The sequence below is a fragment of the Manis pentadactyla genome, chromosome Y (genome assembly GCF_030020395.1).
Source record: "Manis pentadactyla isolate mManPen7 chromosome Y, mManPen7.hap1, whole genome shotgun sequence".
NCBI lineage: Eukaryota > Metazoa > Chordata > Mammalia > Pholidota > Manidae > Manis > Manis pentadactyla.
In genome coordinates, this window is record NC_080039.1 from 21,117,256 (window position 1) to 21,138,146 (window position 20,891).

General features: G+C 38.4%; 1 protein-coding gene across 1 annotated transcript in view; it reads left to right on the forward strand.

The window, feature by feature from the left end:
- LOC130682205 (transcription initiation factor TFIID subunit 1-like) overlaps nucleotides 1-20,891 on the forward strand; it is a 144,453-nt gene that overhangs the window by 32,178 nt on the left and 91,384 nt on the right. The window contains exon 3 of the mRNA XM_057496335.1: nucleotides 20,680-20,802. Within this exon, the coding sequence (XP_057352318.1) occupies nucleotides 20,680-20,802 (123 nt within the window). The remainder of the gene's footprint in view (nucleotides 1-20,679; nucleotides 20,803-20,891) is intronic.

Genomic DNA, 20,891 nt, shown 5'->3' on the forward strand with positions numbered 1-20,891 from the left:
TGAAATAAGCCAAGCAGAGAAAGACAAGCACCAAATGATTGCACTCATATGTGCAGTATAAGAGCAAAGAAAAACTGAAGGAACCAAACAACAGCAGAATCACAGAACTCACGAATGGACTAACAGTTACCAAAGGGAAAGGGACTGGGGAGAATGGGTGAGAAGGGAGGGATAAGGGCGGGAAAAGGAAAGGGGCATTACAATTAGCATGTATAATATGGTGCAGGGTACGGCGTGTGCTCTACCACACAGAGAAGATAAGTAGTGATGTTACAGCATCTTACTATGCTGACGGACAGTGACTTTGTAGGGGTATGTGGGGTGGTCTTGGTGGAGTTGGGAGCCTAGTAAACGTAATCTTCTTCATGTACTTGTAGATTAATGATACCAAAAATTGTTGAACAGAAAGAAAAGACGTGCAAATATAGTAAGGTATAGATTTTTAAAAAATCAAGCACCAACCCACGAGACAGAATATATCAATAACTAGAAATGCAGAAAGATTTAGATAGCATAAGAATGGAAATCATCAATGAAGTAATTTTAAAAGTTTCTCAGAACTAAAGGATGTGCTTTTTTGGGTTGGAAAGATCCAAAGGACCCACAAAAATTAAAGAAAAGCCATTCCACTGTGACGTTTCAGAACTCTTAGGACAAATGTCACTGATTATAAAATAAAAAATTCTGGAGAAATGGAACAGTGCCATCAAAATTCTGAATGAAATGATTCCACTGTAGAATTCCATATACATCCAAACTATCAGTCAACTGCAAGTGCATGATGTTTTCAGATATGAACCATTGCAAAAATCTACTCCTTACTTGCCTTTTCTCAGGAAGGTTCTGGACAATATGTCCTACAAATACAAGAGTAAATAAAGAGAAAGTCATTAGAAACAGAGAAGAGGAGATCTGACATGGCAGTAGGGGATCCCAGATAGAGTCGATGCAGAGGACTAAAGGAATCTCCAAGAGAATGAGACAGGGAGACACTGGAGGGGACATGTTCCAGCTTGGAGCACAGCGTGCCTCAGGAATAAGGACTTCTCATGGGCTGTCAGGACAACAATGCCTGCTGTGATCTGAAGGCCGAGGGCTGAGGTGAGCCTGACTCAGGTCTGTGTCTGTAGTGGGCTTACTTTGACCATGTGCTGAAGTGCCTGCTCCCTCCTCCACACCCAGGGCAAGAATCACCTGCTAAGACCATCTTTGGACCTTGGTCTCACCCCAGAAGTACACTGCTCCAACCTAAACCTGAGAGTGGGAGGATGGCTCTGGTGAGCCTGGGATCAGGATACAGAGACACCCACACCATCCTCATTCCTGGCAGATGTCTCAAACCACATTTGAGACTACCAACTGGTGCCATAGTGTTGCCTGGAACTCACTCACAGACATGCCCCCTGATTTTTTTCTGCAAAGCATTTGTAAACTCACAGAAATGCTGAAGCCAGGTTGTATAGCACAAAGACCATTTTGTTGATCTTCTCCCAGAAGCCTTCCTTTATGCTTAGGATTATTGTCCTGTCCTTACACAATGAAATATTGCTTGAGCAGTAAGGTTCTTAATCATCTTGTCTTTCCATTTACACGTAAACTGTTGTTGAAAAAATTATAAAATATGTGGAGAAAATAAGCAGCACAGAATGATACACATTGAATCCAGACAGTGTTTACCTCAGCGAGGTAGGGATAGACAGGGGAATGAGATGAGGAGGAATATCCGGGGACCTCAACTTTGTGAACAATGCTTTATTCATAAACATCTAGTAAAAGACATATGACATGAGGCTAGTTAGTTAACATCTGATAAAGCTAGACCGTGAACATGCAGATTTTTATGATGTTAATCTCTATTCTTGCCTGCATATTTGAAACACTGCATTGTGCAATAGAATGTATTTTAAAAATGAATTGGAGAGAGGTTAGATGTAGAGGCTTAAATGACTGTCTAGAATCAATCCCTTTTAAATGGGTCTGTGATTCTGCTCTGCTTCCAAGCAAACAATTTAGCCTACTACAGATATATGGATGCTGGCAGAAAACATGAGACCCCTTGCAGAAGACAAAGGGCTTTATTGCTCATGACATATAAAGTCACAAAAGCATCATCATTATTTGCATTAATTTCTCTTGTTCCTAAGTCTCATTTGGCAGCACATACAAATTCAGATGGAAGGCCGCATGTGTCATGGGGTACATTGCAGAAGAGGAACCCTGAGCTTAGAGAACCGGAGTCTTTATCAATCGGAAGTAACCATGCTTCTGTTTTGCTCTAGAGGTAGTCAGTATCTTCTAAGGTTGAGGGCTATGCAGGTTTCTTTTAAAACGATAGTCCAGAATAATCATCTGCTTCCAAGATGTGCAGCAGCATGAGAGGCCCGTTGAGTATTATCTCCCAGTTTATATACTCAAATCACCCTGTGTATTCCCTTCACTACACTTAACACAATTATAAATAACATAGTGATTTGAGTGATTATTTGTTTACCATCCATTTCTTCTCTAAATAATTAGCCCCATGAGGGCGGGTACCTTTTCTGTTTTGTTCATGGCTACGTCTCAAGAGACTAGAAGTGTGCTGATGTGTAATAGAAGCACAGTAAAGGTTTTCTGATGAACTTCTCATGCATTATTAGACTTGAGTACACTAGAGGGACAACCAGAAGAAAGGTGAATGGCTGGTTGCTGATGTCACAAGGCAAAAATTACTTTAATGATAATTCTTTACATTCATCCAGCACTTTTTATTTTATGAACCACCTTTTGTACATTATTTCATCCAAGCTTCATAATAAATCTTCAGTTGGATGAAGATGCTGAGAAACCTGTCTGAGATCAATGGACATTTTAAGTGAAAAAACAAAACAAAACAAGTCTGAAGTCTTATTCTAAGCCAATACCCTTTCCTATCTTGGATAAGACCATTTTTTATCCATGACAGTTATAAGGTACGACAATGTCAAAGCAAACTAGGAGAAATATATTTTCAATGTTTCATGTAAATGAAAAGTTAAACATTTGGGCAAGTATTTAATATATTCATTAAAGGTATCACAGTGAAGATGAATGATTAGAATTCAATTTCCATCAGACCATGAAATACAAACAGCAATGCTTTATATATTTATAAACTATGCAACATTTATACATCATTTTATCCTTACAGAACACAGTGAGGTATATCTTATTTGTGTTTCCTTTTTAACAGATAAGAAAATTGAGACTAGTGAAATCAGTGGAATCATACACCTATTTTTTCCATAAATTAAAATATAGAAATGTTAGACTGAAAACATGAGGCTTTCTTATAAAGGAAATTGCTTTCCCAAAATGCAGAATCCTTTTCTTCAATACCACTCACAACGGTCTATTCTAATATGTTCTGCTCTACATTAATCTCTTACTTTGGCTCATTATGTCAAATATTGTGAAATCAGGAAACTATTTCCCAAACTAAGCCAATTCATCTAAGAAGCAGTTGGTATATAAACTCATAGAATCAATCACATCATCTTCAGAATCTTGATTTTCTCTGGGAGCATTGAGATTTAGAGTAAAAGTAAATATTAATAATTAAGCTTTGTAATGTGCTTTAAATTCACACTGTTGTCATGAGACAGGCATTGTAGAAGATAAAGAACTACATTAGAGGAGCAGAACTTATAAGTCTATATTTCATCCTTTCATACATTTTTTTCAGTATGTGTTCCATCCATTCTCATATATATAAAGAAAACATTTCTCATTTTTACCATTTATTTTGTAGCTATTGTATACTGCTTTGTAGGCTGATCTTTTTTTTTTTTTAAATAATTATTTTTTATTGAAGGGTAGTTGACACACAGTATTACATTACATGAGTTTCAAGTGTACAACACAGTGGTAGAACATTTATATACATAATTCTAGGTTCCAGCTATCACCCTAACAGGCTGTTACAATATCTTGACTATATTCCTTATGCTATACATTACATCCCGGTTACTAATTTATTTTACCATTGAAAGTCTGTCCTTTTTTTTTTTTTTTTTTGTGAGGGCATCTCTCATATTTATTGATCAAATGGTTGTTAACGACAATAAAATTCTGTATAGGGGAGTCAATGCTCAATGCACAATCATTAATCCACCCCAAGCCTAATTTTTGTCAGTCTCAAATCTTCTGAGGCATAACAAACAAGTTTTTACATGTAGAACAAATTCTTACATAATGAATAAGTTACATAGTGAACAGTACAAGGGCAGTCATCACAGAAACCTTCGGTTTTGCTCATGCATTATGAACTATAAACAGTCAGTTGAAATATGAATACTCATTTGGTTTCTATACTTGATTTATATGTGGATACCACATTTCTCTCTTTATTATTATTATTTTTAATAAAATGCTGAAGTGGTAGGTAGATACAAGATAAAGGTAGAAAACATAGTTTAGTGTTGTAAGAGAGCACATGTAGATGATCAGGTGTGTGCCTGTAGACTATGTGTTAATCCAAGCTAGACCAGGGCAATAAAACATCCACGTATGCAGAATATTTCCCTCAGAATGGGGGGGTGAGGTTCTAAGCCTCACCTCTGTTGATCCCCAATTTCTCACCTGATGGCCCCCCTGCGACTGTGCCTGTCTTAGGTTGTTCCTCCCTTGAGGAATCTTACCCATCTCTGGCTAACCAGTCATCTTCCGGGGCCATACAGGGAAATGTGAAGTTGGTAAGTGAGAGAGAAGCCTTATTGTTTGAAAAAGTTAGCTTTTTACTTCTTTGCATATTTATGCCCTGTGGCTTCTATGCCCAGCATTTTTCTTGAGGTATCTTTACCACTTGGAAGAATTATGATACTCGGTAAATTTGATATGAGGCACGAATTCTATTTAAGGGTTGTAATTAGGAAGGAAGAAGAAAAGCTATAGAAGTAGCAGGCGGAAGAAAACATGGGAAGATTGATTATTTCTTTGATATATCTTCTTGTAGAGTAACTTCAGCATGTACAGGTTTTAAGCTACTACTTAAATTGCACACACACATTAACATAATAGGAGTAGAGTTACATAACGAAAGCATATCTGTAATTACCAGCCATCTGCAATGAAACCAAGAAAACCAGTTAGGCACCTTAGGCATTTGTGAAAACTTATCTATGATATGGTGGATATTGTCCAACTGAACTTGAACAGTCTGAGAGAAATCAGACAAATTAAAACAACCCATTCCTGGGGACTGTTTACATGCCATATGTTCTTTTAACAGTAAATAGTTTGTAGTTGTAAGACTTTGGAGCGCTACAATTTGCACTTCTCCAAATTCTTGGTTGAGTTCCAACAGTATAGATCCAGTCCAATTTTGTTGTTTTACTGTATGCACAGGCCAGCTTAGATATCTCCTTCCTCATTCCCATGGCAAGTCCAGGAACTGGTGGGATGAGTGCATCTACAGCTGTAGCAGTGCGTGGATCTTTGTTGGGGTATTTTGATGATCATCTTCTGGCATGAGTCTTCCAGAGAGAGCAGATGTTGGAAGTTCTTTTTCATATCGTATCTTAGTTCATTTTCGGGGTAGCCCAATTAGGCTTTGATCCTCTGTATAAACACAAACAGACCCTTTGCCTACACTTTTATACGCCCTTTATACCCTTGTGTAGAACTCGTTGGAGGTTACCACACAGGAATTGTCCTTTTTTTTTTCTCTCACTAATCTACACTTACATGACGAATATTATGTTTACTAGGCTCTCCCCTATACCAGGTCTCCCCTATAAACCCCTTTACAGTCACTGTCCATCAGCATAGAAAATGTAGAATCACTACTTGCCTTCTCTGTGTTGTACAGCCCTCCCTTTTCTCCTACACCCCCATGCATGTTAATCTTAACACCCCCCTAATTCTCCCCCCCTTATTCCTCCCTACCCAGCCATCCTCCTCAGTCCCTTTCCCTTTGGTACCTGTTAGTCCATTCTTGAGTTCTGTGATTCTGCTGCTGGTTTGTTCCTTCAGTTTTTCCTTTGTTCTTATATTCCACAGATAAGTGAAATCATTTGGTATTTCTCTTTCTCCGCTTGGCTTGTTTCACTGAGCATAATACCCTCCAACTCCATCCATGTTGCTGCAAATGATTGGATTTGCCCTTTTCTTATGGCTGAGTAGTATTCCATTGTGTATATGTACAGCATCTTCTTTATCCATTCATCTATTGATGGACATTTAGGTTGCTTCCAATTCTTGGATATTGTAAATAGTGCTGCAATAAACATAGGGTGCATCTGTCTTTCTCAAACTTGATTGCTGCGTTCTTAGGGTAAATTCCTAGGAGTGGAATTCCTGGGTCAAATGGTAAGTCTGTTTTGAGCATTTTGAGGAACCTCCATACTGCTTTCCACAATGGTTGAACTAACTAACATTCCCACCAGCAGTGTAGGAGGGTTCCCCTTTCTCCACAGCCTCGCCAACATTTGTTGTTGTTTGTCTTTTGGATGGCAGCCATCCTTACTGGTGTGAGGTGATACCTCATTGTAGTTTTAATTTGCATCTCTCTGATAATTAGCGATGTGGAGCATCTTTTCATGTGTCTGTTGGCCATCTGTATTTCTTTTTTGGAGAACTGTCTGTTCAGTTCCTCTGCCCATTTTTTAATTGGGTTAATTGTATTTTTTTGTTGAGGCGTGTGAGCTCCTTATATATTCTGGACGTCAAGACTTTATCAGATGTGTCATTTTCAAATATATTCTCCCATACTGTACGGATCCTTCTTGTTCTATTGATTTTGTCTTTTGCTTTACAGAAGCTTTTCAGCTTAATATAGTTCCACTTACTCATTTTTTGCTGTTGTTTTCCTTGCCCGGGGAGATATGTTCAAGAAGAGGTCACTCATGTTTATGTCTAAGAGGTTTTTGCCTATGTTTTCTTCCAAGAGTTTAATGGTTTCATGGCTTACATTCAGGTCTTTGATCCATTTTGACTTTACTTTTGTATATGGTGTTAGACAATGGTCCAGTTTCATTCTCCTACATGTAGCTGTCCAGTTTTGCCAGCACCACCTGCTGAAGAGACTGTCATTTCGCCATTGTATGTCCATGGCTCCTTTATCAAATATTAATTGACCATATATGTCTGGGTTAATGTCTGGATTCTCTAGTCTGTTCCATTGGTCTGTGGCTCTGCTCTTGTGCCAGTACCAAATTGTCTTGATTACTGTAGAGCTTGAAGTTGGGGAGTGAGATCCCCCCTACTTTATTCTTCTTTCTCAGGATTGCTTTGGCTATTCGGGGTCTTTGGTGTTTCCATATGAATTTTTTGAATTATTTGTTCCAGTTCATTGAAGAATGTTGCTGGTAGTTTCATAGGGATTGCATCAAATCTGTATATTGCTTTGGGCAGGATGGCCATTTTGACGATATTAATTCTTCCTAGCCACGAGCATGGGATGAGTTTCCATCTGTTAGTGTCCCCTTTAATTTCTCTTAAGAGTGACTTGTAGTTTTCAGAGTATAAGTCTTTCACTTCTTTGGTCAGGTTTCTTCCTAGGTATTTTATTCTTTTTGATGCAATTGTGCATGGAGTTGTTTTCCTGATTTCTCTTTCTGTTGGTTCATTGTTAGTATATAGGAAAGCCACAGATTTCTGTGTGTTGATTTTGTATCCTGCAACTTTGCTCTATTCCGATATCAGTTCTAGTAGTTTTGGGGTTTAGTCTTTAGGGTTTTATATGTACAGTATCATGTCATCTGCAAATAGTGACAGTTTAACTTCTTCTTTACCAATCTGGATTCCTTGTATTTCTTTATTTTGTCTGATTGCTGTGGCTTGGACCTCCAGTACTATGTTAAATAACAGTGGAGAGAGTGGGCATCCCTGTCTAGTTCCCGATCTCAGCGGAAATGCTTTCAGCTTCTCGCTGTTCAATATAATGTTGGATGTGGGTTTATCATAGATGGCCTTTATTATGTTGAGGTGCTTGCCCTCTATTCCCATTTTGCTGAGAGTTTTTAACATGAATGGATGTTGAAGTTTGTCAAATGCTTTTTCAGCATCTATGGAGATGATCATGTGGTTTTTGTCTTTCTTTTTGTTGATGTGGTGGATGATGTTGATGGACTTTCGAATGTTGTACCATCCTTGCATCCCTGGGATTAATCCCACTTGGTCGTGGTGTATGATCCTTTTGATGTATTTTTGAATTCGGTTTGCTAATATTTTGTTGAGTATTTTTGCATCTACGTTCATCAGGGATATTAGTCTGTTGTTTTCTTTTTTGGTTGGTCTTTGCCCGGTTTTGGTATTAGGGTGATGTTAGCTTCATAGAATGAGTTTGGGAGTATCAACTCCTCCTCTTTTTTTTGGAAAACTTTAAGGAGATTGGGTATTATGTCTTCCTTGTATGTCTGATAAAATTCCGAGGTAAATCCATCTGGCCCGGGGGTTTTGTTCTTTGGTAGTTTTTTGATTACTGCTTCAATTTCGTTGCTGGTAATTGGTCTGTTTAGATTTTCTGTTTCTTCCTGGGTCAATCTTGGAAGGTTATATTTTTCTAGGAAGTTGTCCATTTCTCCTAGGTTTCCCAGCTTGTTAGCATATAGGTTTTCATAGTATTCTCCTATAATTCTTTGCATTTCTATGGGGTCCATCGTGATTTTTCCTTTCTCGTTTCTGATACTGTTGATTTGTGTTGACTCTCTTTTCTTCTTAATAAGTCTGGCTAGAGTCTTATCTATTTTATTTTCTCGAAGAACCTGCTCTTGGTTTCATTGATTTTTACTATTGTTTTATTCTTCTCAATTTTATTTATTTCTTCTCTGATCTTTATTATGTCCCTCCTTCTGCGGCCCTTAGGCCTCATCTGTTCTTCTTTTTCCAATTTTGATAATTGTGACATTAGACCATTCATTTGGGATTGCTCTTCCTTTTTCAAATATGCTTGGATTGCTATATACTTTCCTCTTAAGACCGCTTTTACTGTGTCCCACAGAAGTTGGGGCTTAGTGTTGTTGTTGTCATTTGTTTCCATATATTGCTGGATCTCCATTTTGATTTGGTCATTGATCCATTGATTATTTAGGAGCGTGTTGTTAAGCCTCCATGTGTTTGTGAGCCTCTTTGCTTTCTTTGTACAGTTTATTTCTAGTTTTATGCCTTTGTGGTCTGAAAAGTTGGTTGGTAGGATTTCAATCTTTTGGAATTTTCTGAGGCTCTTTTTGTGGCCTAGTATGTGATCTATTCTGGAGAATGTTCCATGTGCACTTGAGAAGAATGTATATCCCGCTGCTTTTGGATGTAGAGTTCTATAGATGTCTATTAGGTCCATCTGCTCTACTGTGTTGTTCAGTGCTTCCGTGTCCTTACTTATTTTCTGCCCAGTGGATCTATCCTTTGGGGTGAGTGGTGTGTTGATGTCTCCTAGAATGAATGCATTGCAGTCTATATCCCCCTTTAGTTCTGTTAGTATTTGTTTCACATATGCTGATGCTCCTGTGTTGGGTGCATATATATTTAGAATGGTTATATCCTCTTGTTTGACTGAGCCCTTTATCATTATGTAGTGTCCTTCTTTATCTCTTGTTACTTTCTTTGTTTTGAAGTCTATTTTGTCTGATATTAGTACTGCAACGCCTGCTTTCTTCTCACTGTTGTTTGCTTGGAATATGTTTTTCCATCCCTTGACTTTTAGTCTGTACATGTCTTTGGGTTTGAGGTGAGTTTCTTGTAAGCAGCATATAGATGGGTCTTGCTTTTTTATCCATTCTGTTACTCTGTGTCTTTTGATTGGTGCATTCAACCCATTAACATTTAGGGTGACTATTGAAAGATATGTACTTATTGCCATTGCAGGCTTTAAATTCGTGGTTACCAAAGGTTCAAGGTTAGCCTCTTAAGTATCTTACTGCCTAACTTAGCTTGCTTATTGAGCTGTTATATACACTGTCTGGAGATTCTTTTCTTCTCTCCCTTCTTGTTCCTCCTCCTCGATTATTCATATATTGGGTGTTTTGTGCTGTGCTCCTTCTAGGAGTGCTCCCATCTAGAGCAGTCCCTGTAAGATGTTCTGTAGAGGTGGTTTCTGGAAAGCAAATTCCCTCAGCTTTTGTTTGTCTGGGAATTGTTTAATCCCACCATCATATTTGAATGATAGTCGTGCTGGATACAGTATCCTTGGTTCAAGGCCCTTCTGTTTCATTGTATTAAATATATCATGCCATTCTCTTCTGGCCTGTAGGGTTTCTGTTGAGAAATCTGACGTTAGCCTGATGGGTTTCCCTTTATAGGTGACCTTTTTCTCTCTAGCTGCCTTTAACACTCTTTCCTTGTCCTTGATCTTTGCCATTTTAATTATTATGTGTCTTGGTTTTGCCCTTCTTGGATCCTTTCTGCTGGGGGTTCTGTGTATTTCCGTGGTCTGTTTGATTACTTCCTTCCCCAGTGTGGGGAAGTTTTCAGCAATTATTTCTTCTAAGATACTTTCCATCTCTTTTCCTCTCTCTTCTTCTTCTGGGACCCCTATAATACGGATATTGTTCCTTTTAGATTGGTCACACAATGAAACACACATTGTTTCATTCCTGGAGATCCTTTTGTCTTTCTCTATGTCAGCTTCTATGCGTTCCTGTTCTCTGATTTCAATTCCATCAATGGCCTCTTGCATTCTATCCATTCTGCTTACAAACCCTTCCAGAGTTTGTTTCATTTCTGCGATCTCCTTTCTGGCAACTGTGATCTCCTTCCAGACTTCATCCCATTTCTCTTGCATATTTCTCTGCATCTCTGTCAGCATGTTTATGATTCTTATTTTGAATTCTTTGTCAGGAAGACTGGTTAGGTCTTTCTCCTTCTCTGGTGTTGTCTCTGTGATCTTTGTCAGCCTGTAGCTTTGCCTTTTCATGGTGATAGGAATAGTCTGCAGGTCTGGGACGAGTGACGGCTGGAAGGACTTCCTTTCTTGTTGGTTTGTGGCCCTCCTCTCCTGGGTGAACAGCGGCCTCTAGTGGCTTGTGCTGGGCAGCTGCGCGCAGACAGGGCTTCTGCTTCCGGCCCAGCTGCTATGGAGTTAATCTCCGCTGTTGCTGTGGGCGTGGCCTGGCTCGGGCAGCTACTCCAAAATGGTGAAGTCGCGTTGGAGCAGGAGCGGCTGGGATGCTATTTATCTCCGTAAGGGGCCTCCCTGCTCCCTGCAGCCCAGGGGTTAGGGTGCCCAGAGATCCCGGATTCCCTACCTCTGGATTAAGTGACCCGCCCTGCCCCTTTAAGACTTCCAAAAAGCTCCCGCCAAAACAAAACAACGACCACAAAAAAAAAAAAGAAAAAAGATTTTTTTATTAAAAAAAAAAAAAAATTTTTAATTAAAATAAAAAAGGTGTTCGTTCGTTTTTCTTTATTCTCCGGTGCCAGCCTCAGGCCTCTGCTCACCGGTCTTTCTGCCCTGTTTCCATAGTATTGGGGACCCTGTCCCTTTAAGACTTCCAAAAAGCGCTCGCCAAAACAGAGCAGCAAAAAAGCAAAAAAAAAAAAAAAAAATGGTCACGCGCTTTTCTTATGTCCTCTGTCGCCCAGCCTCCAGTGCCTGCTCACTGTTCTTGCTGCCCTGTTTTCCTAGTATTGAGGGCCCTGCACTCTGGCCCGGATGGCTGGGGCTGGGTGTTCGGCAGCCCTGGGCTCCGTCTCCCTCCCGCTCTGCCTACTTTTCTCCCGCCGGGAGCTGGGGGGAGGGGCGCTCGGCTCCCGCGGGCCGTTGCTTGTATCTTACCCCCTTCGCGAGGTGCTGGGTTCTTTCAGTTGTGGATGTGGTCTGGATATTGTCCTGTGTCCTCTGGTCTTTATTCTAGGAAGGGTTGTCTTTGTTATATTTTCATAGATATATGTTGTTTTGGGAGGAGATTTCCGCTGCTCTACTCACGCCGCCATCTTCCGCCCCTCTCAATGCAAAGCATAATTACTCCTAATAAGAAGACAGAAGTCAGCTAAAAGTTCATAGTTCTGTATGGAGTGTTATATTTAGTTTTGAGAGCCTTCCAGAATAGCTAAGTTAAAAGTAGCATAACTATTGTTTTGAGGCCCCTGACTGAGGCTAAGGGGGAGGTCGTAGTAGCACTGATTTTTAGGGAATGTTTTAATTTAAGTTTTAGGTTTATTTCTCTAGGGAATATACGGAAGAGCATAGTGGTGGTTTCCTGTTGGGTTTTTTGAGCTGAACACCTAGGAAAGAAGAATGTTAAATTTGATAAATCTCTATTCTGAGTTCTCTTGACCTCTGAGGGTACCTTTGTCTCTGCCCTTAGCTTCCTCCTTCCCTGGCATTGGCCCCCTTCCCATAGCCTGATTTATATGGGTGCTTCTTTGGAATAACTGGAATTGCATGGAACTCATTACAAAATGCTTCACGGAGGTGAATATTGACCAAAGTATTGAAAGACAAGGTTTGATGGAGAAGAGGCAGCAGAGCATTTGGTTTGGAAACATGGCTTGTATAAAATGTTTGGAGATAGAATAGTGTGGGGGGAATTGGCCAGCGGGTTTTCTTGAAAGGAGTGGAAAACATACTGCCAAATAGCAAGTCCCCAGGGTAGAAGAACTTGACAGCATCTTCTTGGAAATAGAAAAAGTGTGTTTGAGGGGTAGGAAATTGATGATGGAGACAGGAGATTAAAATCATAGGTTGGTAAAATGAAGATAGAAGTGGTATTGATAGTAAGAAAATGTAATTTAAAAGAATATTTCAGTGATATGCAATTGCATATCTGAGTGAAAAGGTTATTTATTTATTTTTATTATTTTTTATTTTGGTATCATTAATGCACAATTACATGAAGAACATTATGTTTACTAGGCTCCCCCCTTCACCAAGTCCCCCCAACAAAACCCTATTACAGTCACTGTCCATCAGCATACTAAGATGCTGTAGAATCACTACTTGTCTTCTCTGGGTTGCAGAGCCCTCCCTGTGCCTCCCTCGACATTATACATGCTAATCGTAATGCCCCCTTTCTTTATCCCAACCCTTATCCCTCCCTTCCCACCTACCCTCCCTAGTCCCTTTCCCTTTGGTAAGTGTTAGTCCATTCTTGAATTCTGTGAATCTGCTGCTGTTTTGTTCCTTCAGTTTTTCTGTTTTTATACTCCACATTTGAGTGAAATCATTTGGTACTTGTGTTTCCCCACCTGGCTAATTTCTCTGAGCATAATATCCTCTAGCCCCATCTGTGTTGTTACAAATGGTAGGATTCGTTTTCTTCTTAATATTCTTCTATGTGGAATATTTCTTCTATAATATTCCATTGTGTATATGTACCACATCTTCTTTATCCACTCATCTACTGATGGACACTTAGGTTACTTCCATTTCTTAGCTATTGTAAATAGTGCTGCCATAAACATAGGGGTGCATCTGTCTTTTACAAACTAGGTTACTGTATTAGGGTAAATTCTTAGAAGTGGAATTACTGGGTCAAATGTTATTTCTATTTTGAGCTTTTTGAGGAACCTCCGTATTGCTTTCCACAATGGTTGAACTAATTTACATTCCCACCAGCAGTGCCCCTTTCCCCACAACCTCGCCAACATTTGTTGTTCTTTGTGTTTTGGGTGGTGGCGATCTTTACTGGTGTGAGGTGATACCTCATTGTTGTTTTAATTTGCATTTCTCTGATGATTAGCGATGTGGAGCATCTTTTCATGTGTCTGTTTGCCGTCTGAATTTCTTCTTTGGAGAAGTGTCTGTTCAGATCTTGTGCCAATATTTAATTGGATTATTTGCCTTTTGTTTGTTGAGGTGCACGAGCTCTTTCTATATTTTGGATGTCAATCCTTTATCAGATCTGTCATTTATGAATATATTCTCCCATACTGTAGGATGCCTTTGTGTTCTCTTAATGGTGTCCTTTGCTGTACAGAAGCTTTTCAGCTTGATATAGTCCCACTTGTTCTTTGCTTTTGTTTCCCTTGCCTGGGGAGATATGTTCATGAAGAAGTCGCTCATATTTATGTCCAATAGATTTTTGCCTATGTTTTTTTCTAAGATTTTTATGATTTTATGACTTACATTCAGGTCTTTGATCCATTTTGAAGTTACTTTTGTGTATGGGTTTAGACACTGATCCAGTTTCATTCTCTTACATGTAGCTGTCCAGTTTTGCCATCTCCAGCTGTTGAAGAGGCTGTTGTTTCCCCATTGTATGTCCATGGCTCCTTTATGTTATATTAATTGACCATATATGTTTGGGTTAATGTCTGGGGTCTCTATTCTGTTCCACAGGTTTGTGGCTCTGTTCTTGTGCCAGTACCAAAATGTCCTGATTACTGTGGCTTTGTAGTAGAGCTCGAAGTTGGGGTGCGAGATTCCCCCCACTTTATTCTTCCTTCTCATGGTTGCTTGGGGTGCGAGATTCCCCCCACTTTGTTCTTCCTTCTCATGGTTGCTTAGGCGATTTGGGGTCTTTTGTGGTTCTGTATGAATTCTGGAAATATTTGTTCGACTTCATTGAAGAATGTTGTTGGTAATTTGATGGGGATTGCATCAAATCTGTATATTTCTTTGGGTAGGGTGGCCATTTTGACTATATTAATTCTTCCTATCCAAGAGCATGGGATGAGTTTCCATTTGTTAGTGTCCCCTTTAATTTCACTTTAGAATGTCCTGTAGTTTTCATGTATAGGTCTTTCACTTCCTTGGTTAGGTTTATTCCTAGGTATTTTATTCTTTTTGATGCCATTGTGAATGCAATTGTTTTCCTGATTTCTCTATTAGTTCATTGTTAGTGTATAGGAAAGCCACAGATTTCTGTGTGTGAATTTTGTATCCTGCAACTTTGCTGAATTCCAATATTGGTTCTAGTAGTTTTGGAGTGGAATCTTTAGGGTTTTTTTGTACAATATCATGTCATCTGCAAATAGTGACAGTTTAACTTTTCTTTACCAATCTGGATACCCTGTATTTCTTTGTTTTGTCTGACTGCTATGGCTAGGACCTCCAGTACTATGTTGAATGACAGTGGGGATAGTGGGCATCCCTGTCTTGTTCCTGATCTCAGAGGAAAAGCTTTCAACTTCTCGCTGTTCAGTATGAGGGTAGCTGTGGGTTTATCATATATGGCCTTTATTATGTTGAGGTACTTGCCGTCTGTAACCATTTTGCTGAGAGTTTTTATCATGAATGGATGTTGAATTTTCTCAAATGCTTTTTCAGCATCTATGCAGATGATCATGTGGTTTTTGTACTTCTTCTTGTTTATGTGGTGGATTATGTTGATGGATTTTCGAATGTTGTACCATCCTTGCATCCCTGGGATGAATCCCAGTTGGTCATGGTATATGATCCTCTTGATGTATTTTTGAATTCAGTTTGCTAATATTTTGTTGAGTATTTTTGCATCTGTGTTCATTAGGGATATTGGTCTGTAATTTTCTTTTTAGGTGGGGTCTTTGTGTGGAATGGTTTTATAGTGATGCTGGCTTCATAGAATGAGTTTGGAAGTATTCCCTCTCTTCTCTTTTTTGGAAAACTTTAAGGAGAATGGGTATTATGTCTTCTCTATATGTCTGATGAAATTCTGAGGTAAATCTATCTGGCCTGGGGGTTTTGTTCTTTGGTAGTTTTCTGATTACCACTTCAATTTTGCTGCTGGTAATTGGTCTCTTTAGATTTTCTGTTTCTTTCTGGGTCAGTCTTGGAAGGTTGTATTTTTCTAAGAAGTCCATTTCTTCTAGGTTTTCCTGCTTGTTAGCATAGAGGTTTTCATAGTATTCTCTAATAGTTCTTTGTATTTCTGTGGTGTCTGCCGTCATTTTTCCTTTCTCGTTTCTGATTCTGTAGATGTGTGCTGATTCTCTTTTTCCCTTAGTAAGTCTGGCTAGAGGCTTATCTGTTTTGTTTATTTTCTCAAAGAACCAGCTCTTGGATTCATTGATTTTTGCTATTGTTTTATTATCAATTTTATTTATTTCTTCTCTGATCTTAATTATGTCCCTCCTTCTGCTGACTTTAGGCCTCATTTGTTCTTTTTCCCATTTCGATAATTGTGACTTTAGACTATTCTTTTGGGATTTGATCTTCCTTCTTTAAATTTGTCTGGATTTCTGTATACTTTCCTTTTAAGACTGCTTTCACTGTGTCCCACAGAAGGTGATCTTTGTGTTGTTGATGTCATTTGTTTCCATATATTGCTTGTTCCCTATTTTAATTTGTTCATTGATCCATTATTTATGAGCATGTTAAGCATCCATGTGTTTGTGAGCCTTTTTGTTTTCTTTGTACAATTTATTTCTAGTTTTATACCTGTGTGGTCTGAAAAGTTGGTTGGTAGTATTTCAACCTTTTTGAATTTACTGAGGCTCTTGGTTGTGGCCTAGTATGTGGTCTATTTTGGAGAATGTTCCATGTGCACTTGAGAAGAATGTGTATACTGTTGCTTTTGGATGTAGAGTTCTGTAGATGTCTATTAGTTCCATCTTTTCTAGTGTGATGCTCAGCACCTCTTTGCCTTACTTATTTTCTGACTGGTGGATCTATCCTTTGGAGTTAGTGGTGTGTTTAAGGCTCCTAAAATGAATGCATTGCTTTCTATTTCCTCCTTTAATTCTGTTAGTATTTGTTTCACATATGCTGATGCTCCTGTATTCAGTGCATATATATTTATAATGGTTATATCCTCCTGTTGGACAGGCCCATTTATCATTATGTAATGAATGTCCTTCTTTATCTCTTGTTACTTTCTTTGTTTTGAAGTCTTACTTTGTCTGATACAAGTACTGCAACACCTACTTTTTTCTCTCTGTTTTTTGCAAGGAATATCTTTTTCCATCCCTTGACTTTTAGTCTGTGCATGTCTTTGGGTTTGAGGTGAGTCTCTTGAAAAAGCATATGGATGGGTCTTGCTTTTTTATCCATTCTATTACTCTGTGTCTTTTGATAGGTGCATTCAGTGCATTTACATTTAGGGTAATTTTTGAAATACATATATTCATTGACATTGCAGGCTTTAGATTCGTGGTTACCAAATGTTCAAGGTTAGCTTTTTTACTATCTTACTGTCTACCTTGCTTATTGAGCTATTATAAACACTGTCCGATGTTTCTTTTCTTCTCTCCCTTCTTATTCCTCCTTCTCCATTCTTTTCATGTTGGGTGTTTTATTCTGTGACCTTTTGTGTTCCTTTGACTGCTTTTGTGAGTAGTTGATTTTATTTTTTGCCATTAGTTAGTATTTGGTTGGTCTGCTTTCTTTGCTGTGGTTATATTTTCTCTGGTGACATTTGTTTAGGCTTTGGAGTGCTCCCATCTAGAACAATCCCTCTAAAATACCCTGTAGAGTTGTTTTTTGGGAGGCAAATTCCCTCAACTTTTACTTGTTTGGGAATTGTTAAACCCTCCTTCATATTTAAAGGATAATTGTGCTGGATACAGTATCCTTGGTTCAAGGCCCTTCTGTTTCATTGTATTGAATATACAATGCCATTCTCTTCTGGACTATAAGGTTTTCTGTTGAGAAGTCTGATGATAGCCTGATGGGTTTTCCTTTGTAGGTGATCTTTGTCCTCTCTCTAGCTGCCTATAAAACTCTGTCCTTGTCCTGTGCACCCTTGCCAGTATTTATTATTGTCTTATGGATGTTGGCCATCCTAACTGGTGTGAGGTGATATCTGATTGTGGTTTTAATTTGCATTTCCCTGATGATTAGCCATCTGTAGTTTCTTTTCAAGTACCTGTTAGCCATTTGAATTTCTTCTTTGGAGATGTGTCTGTTCAGATCCTCTGCCCATTTTTTAATCAGGTTATTTGTTTTTTTGGGTGAGGCATATGAGTTCTTTATATATTTTTTATGTTAACCCCTTGTCTGATAAGTTGTTTATGAATATATTCTCCCGTATTGTAGGATGTCTTGTTGTCCTGTTGCTGGTGTCCTTTGCTGTACTGAAGCTTTTGTTTTGATGAACTTCCACTTTTTCATTTTTGATTTTGTTTCCCTTGCCCAAGGAGATGTGTTCAGGAAAAATTGCTCATGTTTATGTTCAAGAGATTTTGTCTATGTTTACTTCTGAGTTTTATGGTTTCATGTCTTACATTCAGGTCTTTGATCCATTTTGAGTTATCTTTGTATATGGAGTTAGGCAGTAATCCAGTTTCATTCTCTTAAATGTAGCTGTCCAGTTTTGCCAACACCAGTTGTTGAAGAGGCTGTCATTTCCCTATTGTATATAGGCAGCTCCTTTATTGTATATTAATTAGCAATATATGTGTGGCTTTGTATGAGGGCTCTCTGTTTTGTTCCATTAATCTGTGGGTTTGTTCTTGTGTGAGTTCCAAATTGTCCTGATTATTGTGACTCTGTAGTAGAGCTTTAAGTTAGGGAGCGTAATCCCCCCTACTTTGGTCTTCCCTCTCAGTATTGTTTTGGCTTTTAGGGGTCTTTTGTGCTTCCATATGAATTTTAGAACTATTTGTTCTACTTCTTTGAAGAATACTGTTGATATTTTGGTAGGGATTGAGTTGAATCTGTAGATTCCTTTAGGTAGGATGTCCATTTTGACAACATTAATTCTTCCTACCCATGCGCATGGGATACATTTCCATTTATTGGTGTCTTTAATTTTTCTCAATGAGTGTCTTGTAGTTTTCAGGATGTAGGTCTTTTGATCTCCTTGGTTAGGTTTATTCTTAGGTATTTTACTCCTTTTGATTCAATTGTAAGTAGAGTTGTTTTCTTGATTTCTCTTTCTACTAGTTCATCGTTAGTAAATAGGAATGCCAGAGATTTCTGTGTATTAATTTTGTATTCTGCAGCTTTGCTGCATTCAGTTATTGGTCATAGTACTTTTTGGTGGAGTCTTTAGGATTTTATGTGCAGTATCATATCATCTACATACAATGACAGTTTAACTTCCTCTTTACCCATCTGGATGCCTTTTATTTCTTTGTTGTCTGATTGCTGTGGCTAGGACCTGCAGAGCTATGTTGCATAAAAGTGGGAAGAGTGGGTATCCTTGTCTTGTTCTCCTTCTTAGAGGAGAAGCTTTCAGCTCTTCACTGTTAAGTCTGATGTTGGCTGTGGGTTTGTCATATATGGACTTCATTATGTTGAGGTACTTGCTTTCTATACCCTTTTTGCTGAGACTTTTTATCATGAATGGATGTTGAATTTTGTTGAATGCTTTTTTAGCATCTATTGAAATGATCATGTGAATTTTGCCCTTCTTTTGTTTGTGTGTATGATGTTAATGAATTTTTGAATATTGTGCCATCCATGCATCCCTGGAAGATATCCCATTTGCTCATGATATATGATCTTTTTGATATATTTTTGAATTTGGTTTGCTAATATTTTGTGGAGTATTTTTGCATTTATGTTCATCAGGGATATTGTTCTATAACTTTCTTTTTTTGTGGTGTCTTTGTCTGGTATTGGTACTAGAGTGAAGCTGGCCTTACAGATGGAGTTTGGAAGTGTTCCCATCTCTTCTACTTTCTGGAAAACCTTAAGGACGATGGGTATTAGGTCTTCTCTAAACGTTTGATAAATTTCAGTGGTGTAGGGGTTTTGTTCTTAGGTAGATTTTTTATTACAAGTTTAATTTTGTTGCTGGTAATTGGTCTGTTCAGATTTCCTGTTTCTTTCTGGGTCAGCTTTGGAAGGTTGTATTTTTCTAGAAAGTTGTCCATTTCTTTTAGGTTACCAGTTTGTTAGCATATAATTTTTCATAGTATTCTCTAATAATTTGTTGTATTTCTGAGGTGTCCATAGCGATTTTTAGTTTCTCATTTCTGATTTGTTTTATGTGTGTATAGACTCTCTTTTTTTCTTGATAAGTGTGGCTAAGGTTTTATCTGTTTGGTAATATTCTCGAAGAACCAGTTCCTGGTTTCATTGATTCTTTCTATTGTTTTATTCTACTCAATTCTATTTATTTCTGCTCTGATTATTATTATGTCCCTCCATCTACTGACTTTGGGCCTCATTTGTTCTTTTTCTAGTTTCATTAATTGTGAGTTTAGACTATTCATTTGGGATTGTTCTTGTTTCTTGCAGTAAGCCTGTATTGCTATGTACTTTCCTCTTAGAACTGCCTTTGCTGCATCCCACAGGTTTTGAGCTGTTGAGTTATTGTTTTCATTTGTCTTCATGTAGAGTGAAAAGGTATTTTGGTAGAAGAACATGGTACAATTGTAGAGGGGATAAGTCAGGGCAAGGCATATATATTTGGGTTTAATCTCAAAAAAGTGATTTTTGAGAAAGGAAATGGAAACTATAGAGGAATAAAAGAGTGTTCAAGACCAAGTTTTGAGTGATGCCTGTGGCTAAAGGACAGTGAAAAGCACAACCAACTGGAGAAAGTGGACAAGAAATGTGTCAGACTTGGGAGGTGAGAAAAGAAAAAGTGCAGTCTCAAGGAAAGTGACAGAAGAATGTTAAAATCAATTATGAGATTAAACGGCAAAATAACAAATAAAGCAAGATTTGATCAGGACAAGGATCAAAGTGTTTTAAACAGTTCTTGGGAACTCCCTAAGTTCCTGTATGATGTATACATAGTGGAACAGCATTTGTCGATGTCATTTCCTTCTAAATGCAGAAGGTGCATCTTCCCTGTGTGTTCTTAGGGATCTGCATAGAGCTTCATTTGATGCTTTAAATTCTTGAGTGATGAGGGAGCTCCAGACTGTTGTGTGACATTCTGAATACTGAGCTTACCTTCTTGGTATTATTAGATTATATTGAAGATGACTTTGATGCTGGTTGTGAAGACATAGATTGCAAGTTGATGCCTCCTCCCCCTCCACCCGCAGGACCTATGAAGAAGGATAAAGACCAAAATGTTATTATTACCTGTGGTAGGTAGTTTGTTTTTATTGATGGCACAAGTTTTATTCAAAAGTCCAGACTTTCGGTGTGCACATAGGGGACTATTAAGCTGCTAGGA